The sequence below is a fragment of the Pan troglodytes genome, chromosome 21 (genome assembly GCF_028858775.2).
Source record: "Pan troglodytes isolate AG18354 chromosome 21, NHGRI_mPanTro3-v2.0_pri, whole genome shotgun sequence".
Classification (NCBI taxonomy): domain Eukaryota; kingdom Metazoa; phylum Chordata; class Mammalia; order Primates; family Hominidae; genus Pan; species Pan troglodytes.
The window spans coordinates 48,399,673-48,420,638 of NC_072419.2; the positions used below are offsets into that span (position 1 = coordinate 48,399,673).

The window sequence follows — 20,966 nt, forward strand, 5'->3', positions numbered from 1 at the left end:
TCCCCAGCTGATGCTACTATGCAGCCATAATTTTTGCAAATAGTGACTAAAATATTTTCCCATGAGTCTCCTCATTGGTTCCTTTTGTTTTGGGTTTGTCCCCTCCAATCCATTCTCCACTGTAATCAGAAAGATCTTTCTAAAATGTGAATAGGACCCAGTGATTCCTCTTGCCATTGCCTTCAGGATAAATTTCAAACTCTTTAGTGCAACATCCTTAATGACTTCACCCCAAATGCCCCTGCAGCATCACTTCTTGCTCTTATATCTATCCTACCAGTTATAAGGTGTTTAAAATTTATAAGACTTTTCGCATGCTGTTCCCTTTACCTGAAATTCCCTTCCACCTGAGTCCGTCTGACAAACTCCTACATATCCTTCAAAACTCAGCGTAAGCATCTTCTTTGTGGAATCTTCTCTGTTCACTCTCCCTCACCCCACTGCATCCCCAGGTAAAGCCAGTTACTTCTATTATTAGATGGACTTCTTTGCATCTAATAATTTAACTGTATTTCTCAACTTGGTCATAGGCTTCTTCAAGGAAAGGGTAGCATCTTTGTCACGACTGTATCTCCAGAACCCGATGCTGGCTCTATACTTCAGATGTGCTTGAAAGACCTATTTAGGATGAATGAATGAGTGGAATAATTAGTGAATGAGGTGGCTTCTGTGCTTTCAGAGGGCAAATATCCTGGGATCTTAGAGGTGTCAGTGACCTTGAAAATTGCCTAGTTGTGTTCCCATCCACAATGGACTTCCAAGCAGCTGATAAGCGGATCCATAGCATCTATCACTTGGATACCCTCCATGACAGATAGCTCACCACTTCTCCAACTTTTGGCCTCACTTTTGGACAGACTCGCCAGAGTTTTTTCTTTACTCAACCTCACTGCACTTTGCCTATGCCATCTCATGGGGCCCCACAGAATAAATGTGTGCCCTTTCTCTGTCCTGTGACATCCTGCAGAGATTTCATGAAAGTTTCTTCTGTTCACTCCCAGAATCCTTGAATGGCAGTTTGGGGTCCTCTCACCATCAACAAACACCATGCCTTCCAGGAGACACCCCAGCATGCACCTATCCCTCGACAATCCTAAACCGAACAAAACAGTTGTGATAAGTGGGTGGCACTTCGTGGGAAACCACACAGGCCCTGTCATGGTCCTGGGAGCCTCTGTCTCCCTTAGTAGGGGCTGAAGGGGACCGAGTGGGCCTGGGGGCTGTGATGATGTTGATAAAAGCAGAGGAGGGATGCCTAATAGAGCCTCTGGGAGGGAGTGGTAATGACCCCGTAATTGGCAGACTTTGATCACACATCCATTTCCCTTTTTAGGGAGCTACAATCTAATAAGGGATAATCTCTTGAAGCAAAAAAAAAATATGAGGGGGAAAAGTATGAAAGAGAGACTCATTTCCATCTTCAAAGTGAGCAAGCTGAGGACATTATTTTTCCATTAGTGGCTAGTTACAGTAGATTGACCAGGGAATGGTGGCGGTCATTAGGCGCTAATCACATTCTTTTGAAACCAAAATTGCCATCTCATTATATTCATCCATTATCAATCTCCGCTTTCCTTTTCTCATTCTCTTCTCCTGAGAGTGCTGGGCCCTATTTTTACATTCCTCTCTGAGTGTGGAAATGTTTCCTACTCTTCAACAGTGTTGCTTTTCCAAGGCAGTCATTTTTTTTTTTTTTTTTTTTTTTTTTTAGTTCAAAAGATGTATTTGGGGATGTCCTTATCCCTGGAGAGCTGCGCCGTGGTATTTATAGAATCCTCAAAAGTCAGATTTGGAAGGATCTTTTGAGAAAATTATTGACTCATTTTATAGATCAGCAAAGTGAGGTCCCGAGACAGGAAATGACTTGCCCAAGAATATACATTGAGTCTGTCCCCACTCCCTCCCTCGCTCACTTCCTTCCTTCCCCAGTGACCATCTGGATGCCAGGTGCTGGGATAGACAGGGACCCGGGCAAGGGACTAGATAGGGTGGTGTGGGCAGAACTCTGAAAAGGGGAGATCTGAGAGGGAGAAAAGCAGCCCCTGAATTCTGGGAGCTGACCTGGCACTCACAGGTAGGCCTTGGTGCTCTCCTGCTGAACGTGGACAATTGCACGGAAGACCAACCACAGGCAAGGCCGCTCTGAGGCCACGATGGAACAAGACAAAAGCAAGTTGTATCTGGATGCAGACAAAGATATGAACATTGTCCAAGCCAAAAAAATGACCAAACACCCCCGTATTCTGGTTAATATGAGCGACCTGATTCTTTGCCAATTACAGCTCTAGCCTCTATCTGATCTTCCCTTCTTATAGGTAAGATGTATTAAGATATCCAATCATACCACTTCCCAGTGTGTCCAACCTAAAACAAAGCCTCACCTCCTTAGGGCCTCTTTCAAATCAGCAAACACAGCCCACATTCTGAGTCCTTCCTAACATCCTCTTCCTGAAATGTCCCATAGGAATGCACACTTCCAGGTATGCATTCACTTCATTGCAACAAGTGATAAATCCAACTTGTTCACCTCCAGGAGGAGTGTCCCTGCTGATCTCTGGCCAATACATTTCAGCTAAAAACTAAATAATAAGCAGGTGCCAGCTTTGGCGAGAGCTGGGGAAAGAATGTTCCATTCAGAGGGAACAGCAAGTGCAGAGGACCTGGGATGGAATGAGCTTTTTGTGTTCTAGAGCCTCTAGAAAGGGAGGCTCTCCAGAGCAGAGAGAATAAGAGGAGGATGACAAATAATGTGGATTTGGCTTGGGGTTGGGGCAGGGTGTTCAATCAAGGTCTTGTGGACCAAGGACAAGAACGTGAGTTTTATTATAATTCAATGGGAATGTTTTGGATTTTTTTTTTTTTTTTTTGAGATGATGGAATTTCCCTCTTGTTTCCCAGGCTGGAGTGCAATGGCATGATCTCGGCTCACTGCAACCTCTGCCTCCTGGGTTCAAGTGATTCTCCCGCCTCAGCCTCCTAAGTAGCTGGGATTACAGTCCTGTGCCACCACACCCGGCTAATTTTTGTATTTTTAATAGAGACGGGGGTTTCTCCATGTTGGTCAAACTGGTCTCGAACTCCTGACCTCAGGTAATCTGCCTGCCTCGGCCTCCCAAAGTGCTGGGATTACAGGCGTGAGCCACCGTGCCTGACCCAGAAACTTTTTAAGAGGGGGAGGCTGAGCTAGTGCCAGCATCATGATAAATGGCAGACAGTGCTTGTCACTGGAACCTTCTTTATCCTTGATGATATGCTTTATAGATTTTAGAATAAAATTATCATCTGGTACCCGCCCCAGACTAACTCTCCCTGTGAGTGCAACCCACCGTCCTATCCACAGAGCTGAGCCCGTGGGAGGCTCAGACCACATGACCACCAGTCACAGACTTCTTGTGTTCTGCTGTGCTGACTCAGTCCATAGGACTATGAAACCTACCTCAATGTCCCACTTAGTACGTTAATTTTCTGCTAGAACTGAGAATGATCCCTGATGCCTGTGTGGCTGATTTTTTCTTCTACCTGGCTCTACTGAGCCAAACCAACAGAAGCTTGCCATCCTTCTTTAGACACTCTTCTCTGCACCTAAGCCTTTCTGAGTTATGCCTAAAATAGTAAGATGTCAAAACACAAAGCTTCCTAGAGCAGCTCACTCCCAATTCAAGGCTGAGGGCGTGTCAGCCCATTTCATTTGCCCATTTACCTCCTATCCTCAGCAGATTCTGTCATTTGCAATGCCCCCCTTCACTCTCTGCTTGACTGTATCCCTGGAGATAATTGGATATGTTATGCCCTAGGGTGCAGCAAAACCAGGCCAGGGATCGCTGATGAGGCAGTTCCTGGCTGATGCTCCAGGGCACAGCTGAGGGCTTGCTGCCTCCATGTTCAGTCCAGCCTGCCAGGATTTCCCCACACTCCTGCCCAGCACTGTACTCTCCTGGTGCAAGGAACACTCTGGAGAGTCTTCAGCAAGGAGGCACCATTTTAGCTGGGTCTTTCCTTCATTCATCTTGTCAAGAAATACACTTGCACACTAACTGTGTATGCGAGTCAGGGAAAAGGCAGAGCTTTGCAAAAGGCAGACAGACCAAAATGTTTGAATATTTTTACTGCAAATAAGTTCACCACTTCAAGTGTCAATAAACGTTTCTGAAAAGAGTCAGTAATACATCCTGAAGGCTATGGGTGGGGAAGGATTTAACTATACAGAAGTAACGCAAGGTAACTTTTTGGTTGATGAAATTCTCATGTGTCCTGATTGTGTTGGTGTTTAAACGACTCTATTTATTAAAACTCATAAAACTGTACACTCTCCCAAAACTAATTTTATAGTATGTAAATTTTAAAAAATGGAAAATAACACACCCCACGGAATTTTGTGATGATCAGTGACTACCCGAGACAATACCCATAGCACCTGGCACAATGCCTGGTACACAGTAGGTGCCCAGAATCTTCCATCTTCCATATCCTCTTTCCCAGGGATATAATATTGAGCCTTTTTGGTCCACTTGTAGAAATCATTCTCTTGCCATCTTCAGTCAAAAACATCAAGGATTTTTTTTTTTTTAATTTTACTTTAAGTAAGTTCTGGGATACATGTGCAGAACGTGCAGGTTTGTTACATAGGTATACATGTGCCATGGTGGTTTGCTGCACCTATCAACCTATCACCTAGGTTTCAAGCCCCGCACACATTAGGTATTTGCCCTAATGTTCTCCCTCCCTTTGTCCCCACCCCCACCCCCTGACAGGCCCTGGGGTGTCATATTCCAGTGTCCATGTGTTCTCATTGTTCAGCTCCCACTTATGAGAACATGTGGTGTTCGGTTTTCTGTTCTTGTGTTAGTTTGCTGAGAATGATGGTTTCCAGCTTCATCCATGTCCCTGCAAAGGACATGAACTCATTCTTTTCTATGGCTGCATAGTATTCCATGGTATATATGTGCCACATTTTCTTTATCCAGTCTATCATTGATGGGCATTTGGGTTGGTTCCAAGTCTTTGCTATTGTAAATAGTGCTGCAGTAAACATATGTGTGCATATTTCTTTATAGTAGAATTATTTATAATGCTTTGGGTATATACCCAGTAATGGGATTGCTGGGTCAAATGGTATTTCTCGTTCTAGATCCTTGAGGAATCGCCACACTGTCTTTCACAATGGTAGAAACATCCAGTTTCTTTTTTCTTACAAGGGCAAAGATGGGGAACTCCTGAAACATCTATTCTGGTTTGCCTCAGACCAAAGGGATTCCCAGGATGTAGGACTTTCAGTTTTAAAACTGGGACCGTTTTGGGAAAATTGGGATAAGCTGGTCCCTCTAGGTACAGGTAAAATAGCATTTAGGGAATGGAAACGTTTCATAACCTGTTGGGAGCCTAAGGTCTGGTCTCTATTGTGGTCCACGGGTTCAGTTAACACATTTACTGATGTCAATGGTCAGCTTGTGGGTGACAAGGGAATCACAGCTCTGCAGGTTGTGCACAATCGAAGAGCATTGCATCTATGGGAGCACCATGCATACGGCAGAAATTTTAGGGTTTCCATATTTATTATGAACATTTTCTGGAAGGTGACAGTCAAATATCTTGAGACAGGTGCACCTTTTGTTATTTCACTCTAAGGTGCTGTAGGAGTTAGTGGTGGCCTTGGCAGAGGCCAAGCTTTCAACAAATTCCATCTTCTGTGCTGAAAAGCACAAGACTTAGGGATTATAAATGTGGAGAGAGAAGGCAGGAGAGGATGACTAATGACGTCTACTCAGAGTGGCATCAGGAGAGCAAATATTATTGCATACCATGTCACTAAATAGACAGTAATTTATGAGTTCTGCTGGTGGAGCTAAGTAGAAAATCAGATTGCAGCAAGATGGGGGTATTTGTCTGTGACAGGAACTTTGATCAAGGCAGAGAAGTTGAGTGCATGTCTGCATGTAGACTCACAAAACACTCTTGAAAAGGCCCAATTAAAAGCTACAAGTTCTCCTTTAGATGACAAATTCCCTGCCTTCAAGAAGTCTATGGCTTAATGGGAAATCTCACGCGAGGGTACCTCTATTCCTCCCAGCTGTGAGTCTACAATCTTGGGGATCCCCATAACTCACTTCAGGCTACAGACTTCCAGCTGTCTACACCCGTCTCCATGGTCATGCATGAGCTTCCGGGTGGCTGACTCCAGACCAGCAACTCTCCTCTAAACTTGCAGCCAGCTATGGTGAAGAGGCAGACTGCCAGGGGCCATGATCATAACCTTGGTAACTCTTTTCAAGAAAACTGTGCAACGGGTGTAAGATTCCTATTAAATCTCCCCAACTAGTTTCATTTCTCCTTTCATAGGCAGGCATCTTTGTTTCTCCTAAAAAAAATTGGCTGCAGCATTTTAATCATTTCGTTTTTTGCTTCCAAGCTTTGCACATGTAGTTCCCTCTTGTACACAACCTTCTCCTCTACCCATCTTCTTCTACTTTTCTCTAACTCGGAGTCTTATCTTTTCTGAAACTTCTGATAGCTTTTGGCAACAAGAAGTGGCAAAAAGCAAGTGTGTCTCCAAAGCATTTGAACTAGAGTTCTGTTACATCATTACATGGTGTGGCAAGACCACGAGCTTTCTTTAAAGTAGCATCTTTATTTTCTTTCTTTATCTTTCTATCTCCAGTGCCCAGTGTTAGGTGCACAATAAATACTCAGTCAGTGTTTCTGGCCAGATTAGTGTTCATAAAATAGAAGCATATACTATCAGCCTTTAGAATTTCATGCTAAGCCTGTAGTCAAACATTTCACAGATGAAAATGAGACCCAGAGAGGGAAGAGTCTTGCCCAAGACCACCCAGAGTCTCAGGAGCAGATTGAGGACCAGGTTTTGACTCTTGGTCAAAGGATTTTTCTATAGTACCACCTGAAAATTGCTCACTTGGTTGGGGGAGATCCTGTATTAAATACACAAAAAACCCACCATGTGCTCTGTTAGAAACAATATTGTAAGTAGAACAATAAAAATAGGCTAAAAGGGAAAGACTGAGTCTCTTCCCTTTTCCCTTAATGGGGAATCTCACACGAGGGTACCTCTATTCCTCCCAGCTGTGAGCCTACAATTTTGGGGATCCCCATAACTCACTTCAGGCTACAGACTTCCAGCTGCCTACACGTGTCTCCATGGTCATGCATGAGCTTCTGGGTGGCTGACTCTAGGCCAGCAACTCTTCTCTACACTTGCAGCCAGCTACAGTGAAGAGGCAGACTGCCAGGGGCCATGATCATAACCTTGGTAACTCTTCCAAGATCCTAGATCCCTCCAAGATCCTTGGTAACTCTTCCATGATCATAACCATAGTCTCTTCCATGTGAGCTCTTTCCTGCTGGAAAACTCCCAAGTTTGAAACCACAGGGGTCACTGATGGCTTTTGGCCACTCCCTATAATGGCCTATTGTCTTTTTTCCATCTGGAGGTGGGGTGGAGTGGAGTGAAACGAGCAGGTGGAGCCCAGGTATTCCTGTTTTGGTCATTATGAGTTCCCAGAGTTGAAGAACCCCATGGATTTCCCATTCATGATTTGGGCGTGGGCCAGTAATTCCTCATGCCCCTCCCTAGAACCATGCTCATCTGCAAATTGAGGAGCTGAACCAGAACCTTTCTGGGGTTGCCTGTGGTGGGATATTCTGTCATCACTCTGTTACCAACTGAGGAGAAAAAACCTTGTGGGAGAAGCAGAGGTGTCCTCAGACACTGCTCAGGGGGCTCTGAGCAGAGAAGGGAGCACCTGGGGTGACCCGAAACTTCCATCTCTATAGTTATACCCCATTCAAAAGCTGCCTGCCTGCCATCACCCCATCACCCAAAGATGACTAAGAACAAGATGGCAACACAGGCCTTCCTCACAAAAGCCATACATATGGCGTATCCGTCCTGAGCTGGAAAATGAACAAATGTTTGCTCTTCATTAGGCTGCATCATATTCCTCACAGCTGTTCCTTGTTGCTTTAAATAGTCTTAATGGAGCTGTAATAACCAGTACCTTCTGGTTGCCCTACTGGGCTGGTTCCATTCATTATGACGACAGCCTGTCTGGATTGAACTGGGATGAACGTGCTTCTTCCTTCTCTCCATCACAAAGTCACCTCTTCCAATTCTCCCTTTTCTTCCCTAAACCTGCTGCTCTTCTGACTACCATGGCAGCGGTTACATGGGACACAGATGACTCGGCTCTCCAGCCCGCAACTCTTATATTTTGCTGTGATGCTTAGGGTTCTGCTGTGTAACAGGGGAAGGTGGGAGAACTGGAGCTGGGGGGAAGCAGGCTGGGGAGGAGGTAGGACGCTGTGGTTCAGAATCACATGCTCTTGACTTTAATAGGAAGGGTATATGGTTCAGAATCACATGCCCTTTCATCAGCAGGAGTAGACCTGAGGGTTGGCAGAGCATGCCGGGGATGGGTCTGTGGGCACATGCTGGGGACTCCATGGGTTTTCTTAGTGGTTCTCAGCTTTAAAAGTATATTCACATCAACCGGAGGGCTTAGAAAACACACTGAAGTATATATCCCACCCCCAGTGATTCTGAAATGTGGCTGTACACTGAAGTATACATCCCACCCCCAGTGAAACTGATCTGAAATGTGGCCTGAGCATTGGTGTTTTTTAAAACTTCCCCGGGTAATTCTAATGCGCAACCCAAATTGAAGGCCTCTGACTGAGGCTCAGATCTATCTGGCAGGTGAAGTTAATTTGTCTTGGGCCTCCTTGAGCTCCTAGGAGCCCAAGGCCCTTGGCCAATTGTGGTTTTTAGAACTTGAGACATAACCATGGAAGCGGTAGCCCCAGATAGTGAGATCCCAAGCGACCATCAGTGGGAGGGAGGCCCAGCTGGCTCGGCCAATTGGTTCTTATTTAGACTCCCAGAATATCAGTGACAGAAGGGTTATTTGGATCACTTTGACAAACCCCTTTGCTCCCACTGCATAAATGTGGAAATGGAGGCCCAAAGGAGAGTGACCTGCCTAAGGTCACCTGAATACTTAATGAATGTTATAGGACTTGATTCCAGGCATTTTGACTCTTCAAGATAGTTCATACATTATTTCAAATAATTGAACTTAAAATATATATTGAGAGACTCAAGTTTTCATGCCAATGAGAACAAGCTCATTTTATGGCTCTACATGCAGAAAAAGTGCGTAGGCTTGTCTGGGCTCTGGGCCCAGTCTCCTGGTTTGGGCAGCCCCATATTTTCCTTGAATTACTGTCCCAGCCGCCTACCTGCCTCTGTTGTCCCTGCTCTGATCGCTACAAGATCTAAAATGCAAATCTACTTTAGAAAGTCCTGCTCTCTTCGATGGCTCCAGTGGCTTCTTGATTACAATCCAAAGTCATTAGTGTAACAAATACTCATCTTTTGCTTCATCCCGGCCCCTGTTGACAATTTCAGCCCCATCTCCCTCCATGCTTCCTCCCAAACCGTTTCTGGTTCCCCTCACTCAACCTGCTGTGCCCACTCCTGTGCCATAGCTTATGCTAGCCGCTCTGCCTGGAATGCCCTTCCCTTCTTTAATTTGGTTCTTCCTACTTCTCAAGCTTTGGTTTAGGCTTTATGTCTTCCAGAAAGCCACTGGCTATTTACCTTTAGGCTGGGTTAATGCATCCCACCCCCAAGGATTCTCATAGCTCTGGATATACCTCTATGGTGGCATTTTTTGGCTCTAAGAATAGGCTCTACATTCCCTAGCAGGCAAGGGCTCTATTTAGTTCCCAGAGCCTAGTACAGTGTCCGTACCCTGGAAAATGCTCCCATATCTTAAAGTTGAAATTCTGAAAGGCCTGGTCCTAGGTCCTTGTCTCTGTCTATACTCACTTGCTTGGTGACCTCACCCAGTCTTGTGGCTTTAATCATCTATAGGCCAATAACTCCCAAAGCTTTCTCTCCAGCCCAGGCTTCTTTACCAAATTCCAACTTCATAGATCCAACTACCTTCTTGCCACCACATGGAGACACTAATATGTCTAATGGACATTGCAAACTCAATTTAACATGAAACCACTGATTGTTCCAGCTCTGCTTTACTTGAGCATCCCCATTTCCATTAGAGGCAGCTCCATCCTACCAGTGGCACAAACAACAGCCTTGGAGTTACCCTTAATTCCTTTTGTAACATACACTATGTGTTAGGAAATGCTGTTGGCTCCATCTTTTAAATATATTCAGAATCCAACCACATCTCACCACCTCCTCTGCCATGCCCTGAGTCATCGTTGTCTGTCACCTGGGTTACTGCAATGTCCTCTTAACTTGCTTTCACCCTTGCCTTCCTAAGTTCCATTCTCAACACAGTAGCTAGAAGGAAGTAAGGTCAGATCATTAGCACTGGTCTTCTCAAAGCTCTGAGGTGGCTTTCCATTTTAGTCAGAGTAAAAGCCAAAGTCCTTATAACAGCTTGTAATGCATAGCATGGTCAGGTCCCTCTTTATTTCTCCAGTCGAATCTCCTATTACTCTTATCCCTTGCTCACTCTGCCTCTGCCACCCTGGCCTCTTTGCAACTGCTTGTACATGCCAGATATATTACTCTCTGGATCTGGAACTCTCTTCCTCCAGATATCTTCCACCATGTCTATATTCCAAGTTTCATCTTCTAATTAAGGACTATCCTTTTATCCTTTTTACTATTGGCACCTCCTCTACTTCATGTCCCTGGAACAAATCTCCCTTCCTTGCTCTATTCTTTCTTTTTCCATGGTACTTGTGGCAGACTGTATTATTATCCAAAGATTTTCTTTTTCTTTTTCTTTTTTTTTTTTTTGGAGATGGAGTCTCACTCTGTCCCACAGGCTGGAGTATAGTGGCACGATCTCAGCTCACTGCAACCTGTGCCTCCTGGGTTCAAGTGATTCTCCTGCCTCAGCCTCCAGAGTACCTAGGGTTACAGGCACCCACCATCACGCCTGGCTAATTTTTGTATTTGTAGTAGAGAAGGGGTTTCACCATGTTGGCCAGGCTGGTCTTGAACTCCTGACCTCAGGCAATCCACCCGCCTCAGCCTCTCAAAGTGCTGGGATTTTTTTTCCCCCCAATATTTCTTGCTCTGCATGCTCCTCTAGAATCTGGCAACTGCCCCTCCTCCTCATCAAGGGATAGAGTCAAATTCCCCTCTCCTAGAAAGTGGGGAGTTTTTACCTGCTTACAACCAATAGTACATGGTAGGAATAATGCAGTGTGATACCCAAGTTTGGGCCACAACGGTGATGCATTTTTCACCTTGTTATCTGGGGAGCTCACCTATGGAGTTCTGAGCCACCATGGAAATCGTCCAACTATCCCAAGGCTACTACACTGTGAAGAAGCCCAGGCCACTGAAGAGGCCATGTGTAGCTCTTCCAGTGGACAATCCCAGTTGAAAGCCTGCATCAGTCACTAGACATGTGAGTGAAGACATGTTCAGATGATTCCAGCCCCCAGCCTTGGAGACTTCCTAGCCAAGGCTCTGGACACTGTGTAGAAGAAACAGGTTGTCCCTGTTGTACCCTGCACAGATTCCACAGAATCAATGAATGCAAGAGATTGGTTGTTTCATGTTGTTAAAATTTGGAGTGGTTTGTAACATAGCAAACAGTATTTCTCACTGTCTAACACACTACATTATATAATTTGCTTATTTTTTTAAGCTTATGTTTATTTCCTATTTCCCTTTCTAGAATACAAGCTTCAGAAGGTTAAGAATCTTTGTTTCATTCACTGTTGTATCCTAAATACCTAGAATTGTCCCTGGGAATAGTAAATAGTAAATATTTACTGAACAGATTTTAAGTGATTATTCAACTGAATTGAATTTTGTCTTCTGATGCAGCTTGCTATGGCTGAGATGTCCCTTAGATGTCAACTTGTCAAACCCACTCATTTGTATGAAAAAACTGAACAGAGCAGAGAAGTGACAGGCAACAAACAACACAGAGCAGGTTGGTATGAGAGTAGCACTGGAGGCTCAGGAGTCTTTTATCTGCAATAGGACACTGATTCTCCTAGCAGATCTGTGACTCCTATGCTCAGGAGGATTACCGAGATATCACAGGAGCCTTGATGATCAAAGCAATATCCAGCTGTATTCTGGGGTGGACATTGTGAGCTAGCACATTGTGAAATGACTTTTATCAGGCAATATTTTCCAATTAACCCTCAGTTAATCAGAAAATAATGTTAACTAGAAGCTGAGCTTTACAGCTTGCTGATTAATATAATTTGGACTAATTGAGGCCAAGGCTAGCCTAGTTAGATTTCCGGTTGAGATTCAAATGATGAAATAACATGTATTGTTTGTTTTCTCATTATAAAAGCTGTTCATTTCCATGCTAGAAAGTTTGGAAAATACAAAAGGGTACAAAGAAGAAAGTTTGAAAAGCAACTCACCACACAGGGATGAATGCTTTAAAAGAAATATTAATCTAGAACGAAATGCATGAAAGTAGTCAAATACACTTGTAATTCTGTCTTCAAATTTCAGATTGCAAGTTCTTACATATGTGTTTCTCAGCATTTGGCTACTTGTCCCTTTTTTTTTTTTTGGTAAGCCACGTATCTCCCTTAATGATATTTGAAATTTTTAATCAAATTGTTATGACTAATGTTGAATATACCATTTTCTTTCTTTCTTTTTTTTTTTTTTCACCCAAACAGCTATTTATTATCCACCTCCCATACTTCCAGTTTCTTTTGGGAGATATGCCACCTGGAGGCTGTTTTCCCAATCCTATGTTGCCTTCCTCACTTTCTTGCTAATTATTAAAATATAACCCATCCTCTGAAGGCCATGCTGTCTATAGAATCTTTTTTTTTTTTTTTTGGATATATGGCTTGAAAATATTTTCTTTTTTTTTTTTTAATTATTATTATACTTTAAGTTTTAGGGTACCAAACAACATAATCTTCCTGACATTTGCTCAACAAGCAGGTCTGCATACACACACAGAAAGCATGCTCACATGCACCCTATGTCCCAGAGACTGGGACCATTCAACCCCCTAGGAAAGGAGATCCAGGGATGCATAGTGATGAGATCATCTTCTTCAACTCTAATTCGAATATCCTTTCAAGATTTGTAGATGAGAATATGAAAAGTGCTATTTTACTTAGACCATTTTTGAAATTAAGTGCTAGCTCTCCCAAGCTTGTAATTACTTACATCCATTGACATAAACATTTTTGTTCTTATAAATATGTCAAACATGCCCCTTGTCACCATGTTCTACACTCTCATAAAGTTTTAGGACCAGATAGGTCCTGAGAGATCACCTTATCCAAATTCTTCATTCGACTTATAAAGAATTTTAAAACTCAGATAGCAAAATTCTAAAATCAAACAGCTCACTACATTGGAATCCAGCTGTCTGGGCCCCCAGTTTAGCACAATTTCATGACCTCATACGACTTCAGAAATATTGCTTTGTAAGCTCTTTCTCAGAATATAGCCTGAGGGATAAACTTAGTCTGCAATATTAAGAATTCCAAATGTGTGGAGTCTGAGCCAATGAGTTTTCTACTGCACACAGCAAAACTGAATCAAGCATATCTGGGGCACACGCTGCATGTGAAGAAAAAAAAAAAGAACAAACAACAAAAAACCACAAATACATATAACTCAGAGCATGGTACACAGAAGATACTCAAAAGATATTTTAGGAAAGAAGGAGGGAAGGGAGAGACAGGAAAGGAAAAGTGAAGAAAGAAATTCTTGTTTTCAAAGCTGGCTGCAGCTGGAGTCTAACTGCAACCAGGAGAGTTGCAGAATTATTCTTGGAGAGTGAGCTGCTCTTTGGTTCAGAAAAACGTCTTAATGCATTTTCCTTTTATTTTATTTTGCTTTTTGTTTGTAAAACGTGAGGCCTAATGGGCAGGATTTGAAACAAAAAGAGTGAGATAAAGAAAGCTAAATTGTTCTGCAAAACAGAAGAGGAACTTGGTGCCCTTTGTCTGGATGCTGAGGGGTGGGGGTGGAGGAAGTTTTGAAGACAGTAAAGAAGACTTTGAGGAGAAATTAGATAGAGACCTGTCAGGAGACCAGAACCTTAGAAGGCCTTACCAGCAATGTAGATGGTTAAGGAACTTATAAGAAGAACAACGTTGTATTGAGGTGCTGCCTGTCCTTTACTGCAGTCCTTCTCTATTATTCCCCAAACCTCGGTAACAACCACTGCCTGCAAATCCTTTGTGTTAGGGATGCTTTGGGGAGATGGGAAAGGGATGCCCAGTGCAGGGTGAAGAGATGGTGCAGAAAGAGGGAACTGTGGTCACTGGAGATGAAGCATTGCCTTCGGGGGATGGGAGCGGGGACCAGAATACCACAGAAGCTTGAGTATGAGACAAGAGGTGACCAAGGGCAAGCATGCATGCTGGAAATCATTGGCAGGGGAGATGTGCTGGCTTTTCTACAGCATGTGGGATGGGAGCTTGAGCCATTCTGGCATAGTGAATGGAGGTGAGACTGCAAAGTGTGGAAACGTTGGAGATAATGAAACTTTGGATAATGAAAGGGGAAGGGGAGAGAAACAAGAGTGGAAAAGGATGTCTTAGAATTATTTAGCATGGTGCTTCTCAAATTTAATGTGTATACAAATCACCTAGTTTCTGGTTAAAATGCAGGTTCTGATTCAGTAGGGAGGGATGGGGCCTGAGATGTTGCATTTCCTACACGCTCCCAGGTGATACTGAGGCTGCTGGCTAGGGAGCCATACTTTTTGTAGCAAGGCTTTAGTGCCCAAATAAGCCTCTGAAACTATCAGGAAGTTTCCCCACAGGCTGGTCTCTTACCTCGTATTCCTCCTTGAACCCGTAGCCCTGGCCTCTCTTCATCTGCGTGATGTGCTGCAGCAAGTCAGCCACCCGGATGGCGGGTTGGAACTGGTCCCGGGGGTAGCTCATCTCCACAGGGTCACAGGTGCGGTAGGGATGAGTCTGGATCGTGAGGGTGGGCTGGGAAAGCTCCCCGCGGCTGCCATCTGCTTCGAAAAGAAGGAGGCAGAACAGAGCATCACCTATAGAAGCTTTGCCCTTTGTCCTCCCTGTCTCCCCCAGCTTGGCCTGAGAAGGGCAGAGGGAACCAACTTGGGACTCAACTGATCGGGAAACTGCAAAAGGATTGGAGATACACTCCTTCCCTGGCCTGGCTGTGTTGGTAGATCTAAGTATCAAACCCACAAGCAAACCAATGACCACAACACATTTCAAGGGCACAGACTGATAAAGTTCCAGGTTGGTCATCATCCCCGTCTGTCTCAGTCCTTCGTTTAGACTTTGTTGGGCAGAACCACTAAGAAGCTAGGCAGGCTATTTATTGGGAGCCCCCTCCTGTTTTGGAAGCAGAGAGGCTGGAAATAGTGCCTGATGCCTGCCTGCAGGGGAGGAGAGCCTCAGGTGGCCTCAGGTACTCGAAGATTGGAGTCACATGTATGCTTCTGGTCTATTTGCCTGCATGGCTGTGACCTGGCTTCTCTAGTATTTTTTTTTTTTCCTTTGAGTTTTACCCTGGGAAGAATTGGGGCTAGTCTTGGACTGCCAGAAGCTAGCAGGGACCCTGACCCTCCCAGCTGCTCTCTCTAGTTATGAGCTCTGCCACAGTGACCACCTTCTTGCTATTGTATAGTTTCCCCATCACTTAATACTATTAATCCAGTGGCATCACTGAACCCACTTTGCAGATAGGGAAGCCTGGGCCTCTTCCTTCAGTGCTGCTAGCTACTTTCCCCGGGCCTGGATGCTATGTCTCATCGCCTTCATAAAATCTCTCCCTCATGCAGGATCTATATTCTCTCTTGATAAAAACCTTTTCTTCCAATGAGTTGCTTTAACTGCCTTCTGTCAGTTTGGTCACCCTGAAAACTGATGCCTGGTCAGATTGGGTTTGAATTCTTCTGTTCCCCTTGGACGACTAGAACCGATTTCTTGCTTACCACCTCCCTGCCAGGCATACATTCTTGATCTCTCAGGGCCAGTTTACCTTTCCCAGAACCATCTAGGCTTGGTCTTCCCAACCTCCTTCCAAAGACATGGACAGTCTATGCCCCAGACCATCTTGTTTGTGGCATGCGAGAGATGAGAACTGCCAGCTGCAGCAGTTAATGTGTCTCCCCCAGATGTTTTCAGACCCTGCAAAACACCTATGGAGGTACCCACTTGGCCTATGCCATACTCATTCCCTGGGAGGTTTAGCATATATTCCCAATTTTCTGCAACTTGTCTTTTCAAAATCCATGTGCCCTTCAGCTTATTTGCCTGTCATGTTGGAATACTCCATCAGACATGGATCCTGTGTGTGAATGCACACTCTACTTCTCGGCAGCAGCATCGGCAAGCCTGTTCCTGGCAAGGAAGGATAATGGAAGGGAACATCTGACCTTCCTGCTTTCTAGGTGACCAACTTGTCCCAGTTTGACTGACAATTTTCCAGTTTTAACACTGAAAGTCCAGCTGTTGGGAAACCTCTCAGTCATGGGCACACAGGAATGGTTGGTCACCCTAATGCTTTCACTTATATCTGTGGTTGGAGTAGGGGATAAATTTTTCACTTTGCAGTCTTCTGCCTGCCTCCACCTACCAAGGGAGGAGAGGCTACTAATCTGACTGGTCTGACTTTGAGACACTGATGGGGTCGTACCTAATTAGTAGGTGGGGTCATCGTAGGCAGAGCGTGGTCTCTAAAACTTCCTAATTCAGGGTGGTAGGTAAACATCTCCAAAGGAGAGACTGTCCTTTGGGGACCAGCCAAATAATCCCTGGATTGCTTACAGAAAGATTTCTAAGATTTAGATTTATGCACAAGAAAGAAGGGCCTAGGCAAGTTGTTAGCAAAACCTTCCTGACTGCACAGAGAAATACTGCTTACTTTTTCTCCCGGGATTTTAGGTAATAGCTAGTACATGTTCACTGGCATTGCTTAAATGTACCACTTGGCAAACATGGGGGTGTTCCCTTTCTCCATCAACCCCTTGAGTTCATGAGTTCGACTTACTGAGAACCCACTCTGTGCCAAGGACTATGGTAGGCAGTGGCAATGCAGACAGAAATACTGATTCCACCCTCAAGGCTTGACTGTCTAGCAAGGAAATAGACGAGAAGAATCAACTGAAGAAAAAGGACAGAGCCTGAGAGATGAAGGCACATTTAGTTAAGAACAAGGAGGTTGATAAGGAGTAAAAGCTGTGGGTAGAAATGTCAGGGGAGGGCAACACTGTAAGAGACGGCGCAAGGCAGATCCAGAGACTGTGAATGTGCAAGACCCTTGAAGCCAGTGTGAACCTGTTGAAGGGTTTTAGGAGGAATCTCCTTCTTTAAAGACTCACACTGTTTCTTGTAGGTGTCCCAGCTGTCATGAATAGCTCTCATCGAAGGCAGCCTTCCAGCAAATATCACTCCTGTGATGGTGTGATTGGAAATGGAGAGGAAGGGAGCACTTGTGTTTGATTCATCTAGAGATGGTACAAAGCTATGGCAAGAGCCACAGAGGTATGGATGCTGAATACCTAAAGCCTGGAGTCATGCCCTACTCTATGATTTCTATGAAAGGATGAGCTGAGTCAATGCTAGGAGGCCTGTGAGTATTTCCCACCAAAGCTACCATCAAACATGGGGACAGTTGTCTTCAGAGACCCACAGTCTCCCAGAGGAACTTGGGGCATGGGCTGCATGGGAGACCAGCTGCCTGGGAAAGACAGGCTTCCTAGGAACGGGAACTTGGCTTTTTATGTGTGTGAGAAATGTCAAATGTTTCCAAAACCAAATAGCTGTCAATATGGATATTTTCCCTAAACACATTGCTAGACAGACTGTAAACTTGGTGTCAGCAAAACCAACACTGGAATGGAAAATAAATGCATTGAAATTTAACAACTCGTATTGCTGTAACATTTGCAATAATGTCAATGCCAGTGCTAATGATGCTATGAAGACTCAGAACCGAGGGATTTTCAAGGTTTATTAATCCAACGGGTTAGACTCCCCTGTCCAAAGTATCTTACCTCACCTATTCCCTTATTAACCTCTGATAATGCAGAAGTGATGTCTTTTATCACACTCCATTTCACCAGACGCACTATACTTAATTTTCCATCATTAGGTTTAATGAAAACCCAATTTCACAACTCACTTCTCTCAGGAACCTACAAGTAATGCTACGTTTTTATCAGGCCCAATTAAAAGACGTTATGATGTTCCTATTCAAGAGGGAACTTTAAAACTAATGTGCGATTCTGCTGCTAATTCAACAAGGGCACTGGAATTCACATGCTGCTCATAAAATGTAACTCACACCAGCTGGCCCAGGGACAGAGGATTTTTCATTTTTTCTCCTCACCAGCCCCTTAATTTTCATGCCATTTCAACTTCTGATTTATGGGTTTGCTATGTTTATTTATCGTGCAATAATATTTTGGATTTCTTTCACACTTTTTATATAGCTGTTACCTAACCCTGTGAATTCCCCTGCAGTAACTCTTGTTACTGCCTGTGAGGAGCTTGTGGGATGGGCAGAAGGATTTTGGTGCTGTGTGTGAGATTTTGGGTTACTGTCTCACTGATTTCCTCTTTGCTGTCTCCCTGCTCTCTCCTCCTCTTCCTTGGGATCCTAGATTCATTACCGCTGCTGCCCACCCTTATCCCCTGCCCCACTGCTACCAGCCATATAGATCTCCCTCTACCTTTAGTCACATATTTCCAGTCACTTACTGGGAATTGCCACTCCAACTGGTTAAGAAATATTTAATAAGTACCTATACTGTACAATGCACCATGTTAGATATTGTGTTCATACAGCAGGGAGGTATGTTCAGGGAGAAATAAGCAGGCCACAGCCCTTGAAGGAGGGGAGAAGAAAATATAAGGTGTGTGTGAATAAGTCTAAGATAGGAAGAGACAGGCACCTAAGAGATGGAAGAAGGATGTGCCATGGGGTTTGGCAATCTGGAAACATTCTCCAAGCTTTAGGCATTCATGATCCACCTCTGTGTCTCTTGCCATAGCTGTGTACCATCTATGTGACAGCTGTCCAATAGAACTTTCCACAACAATGGAAGTGTTCTACATCTATGCTCTGCAATTTGGTGGCCACTAATCACATGTGGCTACTGAGCGTCTGAAATGTGGCTGATGAGACAGAGGAGCTGAATTTTAAATTTTGTTTAATTTTAATTAATTCAAATAGAAATATTTACAGGTGGCTTAGGTCTACTATATTGGGCAGTGCAGATATACAGAAAGAGATAGGGAAAGAAAGAGAGTTCTAGAGTCACACAGTGGGGCAAAGAGGTCTAGAATAGCACTGGCCAGTGGAAATACATTGCAAGCCATGTATGTAATTTAAGATGGTCTTGTGGCAACATTAAATAAGGCGAAAAAGAACACATGAAAGTAATTTCAATAATACATTTTACCTAACCCCATATGTCTGAAATAATATTTCAACATATAATCACAAAAATGATTAATGCTATATTTTTACATTCTTTATTCACACAAAAGCTTTGAAATCCAATGTGTATTTTACACTTACAGCACATTTCAATTCAGACTGGCCATATTTCCAGGATTCAACAGACACTGGTAAATGGTAGGCTAATGTATGGGACAACGCAGGTGCACACAGACTTATCCAGAGCCAGATCAAGTTCTAAAGAGAGGTAATTTAGAGCTGGAGTAAATGCTAAATAAAAAGACGCTGATCCAGTGTAAAACAGCTCTCACCCAGCACTATCCAAAAGAACCTTACACATTGACACCAATGTTCTATATTTGCACTGTTCAATATGGTAGCCACTGGCCATCTGTGGCTATTGAGCACTTTGAAATGTGCCTACTGGTGCTGAGGAAATGAATGTTTAATTTAATTTTGATTTATTTCAATTTAAATAGCCACAGGTGGCCAGTGGCTACTGTATTGAACAATGCAGATCTACACAATTACATCTTCAAAACTTTTCTTCAAATAAACTCTCAACTATTTTTTTAACTTTGCCTCATTATGAATGATACTGCAACATAAAATCATAATGTGATGTGCTAATTTTGTTTTAGTGCTCACTAAAATGTTTACATAACTATTTAAGAAGAAGTCTGGGCCAGGTGCGGTGGCTCATGCCTGTAATCCCAGCACTTTGGGAGGCCTAGGTGGGCGGATTGTCTAGGTCAGGAGTTCGAGATCAGTCTAGCCAACATGGTGAAACCCCATCTCTACTAAAAGTACAAAAAAATTAGCCAGGTATGGTGCTGTGCACCTGTAATCCCAGCTACTTGGGAGGCTGAGGCAGGGGAATTGCTTGAACCAGGGAGGTGGAAGTTGCAGTGAGCCAAGATGGTGCCATTGCACTCCAGCCAGGGGTGACAGAGCAAGACTCCATCTTAGAAAAAAAAAAAAAAAGGCGTCTGTTCATGTTGCATGAGGGGAACTCAATCTACACCCTGAGAAATGTTGAGTCTGGGTCCCAGAATCAGATAGAATGGGGTTTGGATCATTCCTTGGCCAAGTGACAAATCTTTCTGCATCTCAGTTTCTTTATCTATAATACAGAGAAAACACATGTTGTAAGGATTCAAAGAGATAGTGTATGCTGAGTGCTCAGTACAGTGTCTGGTATCCAGGAAGCAGTAAAAACCAGTATTTGTTCTGATGAATTTGTGCATAATGTCATATTGGACATATGAGAATCCACACACTAGAGATGGCATCTAGGGAGTCATTTAGGGCTTCTTTCGCCTTTCCTTGTCTCCTCTCTGCTTTCCTTTATGACACACTCCAAAGCCATCTATTTTACTCCATTCCTGCTGCTATTGCCCTCATTCAGGTCTTCATGGCAGGACTACTCCATCAGTTTCCTAATGGCCCTTCCTGCTTTCACAGTTCCCTTTACAGAGCTTTGATCAAGTCATTTTTCTTAGCAAAAGTCTTCAGGGAGTCAAGACAAAATTTCTTAACTAGCTAATCAAATTCCTGTAGTTCCTTA

General features: G+C 43.8%; 1 protein-coding gene across 13 annotated transcripts in view; it reads right to left on the bottom strand.

Moving 5' to 3' along the window:
- The window catches only part of PTPRT (protein tyrosine phosphatase receptor type T), a 1,128,501-nt gene that overhangs the window by 73,895 nt on the left and 1,033,640 nt on the right, over window positions 1-20,966 (bottom strand). For 9 of the 13 annotated variants that reach the window (XM_003316939.5, XM_003316940.4, XM_009437253.5 and 6 more), the window contains one exon: window positions 14,788-14,978. In XM_003316939.5, coding sequence (XP_003316987.2) covers window positions 14,788-14,978 — 191 coding nt within the window. The remainder of the gene's footprint in view (window positions 1-14,787; window positions 14,979-20,966) is intronic. The other 4 variants (XM_054674440.1, XM_054674441.1, XM_009437258.5 and 1 more) reach the window with 1 other exon arrangement.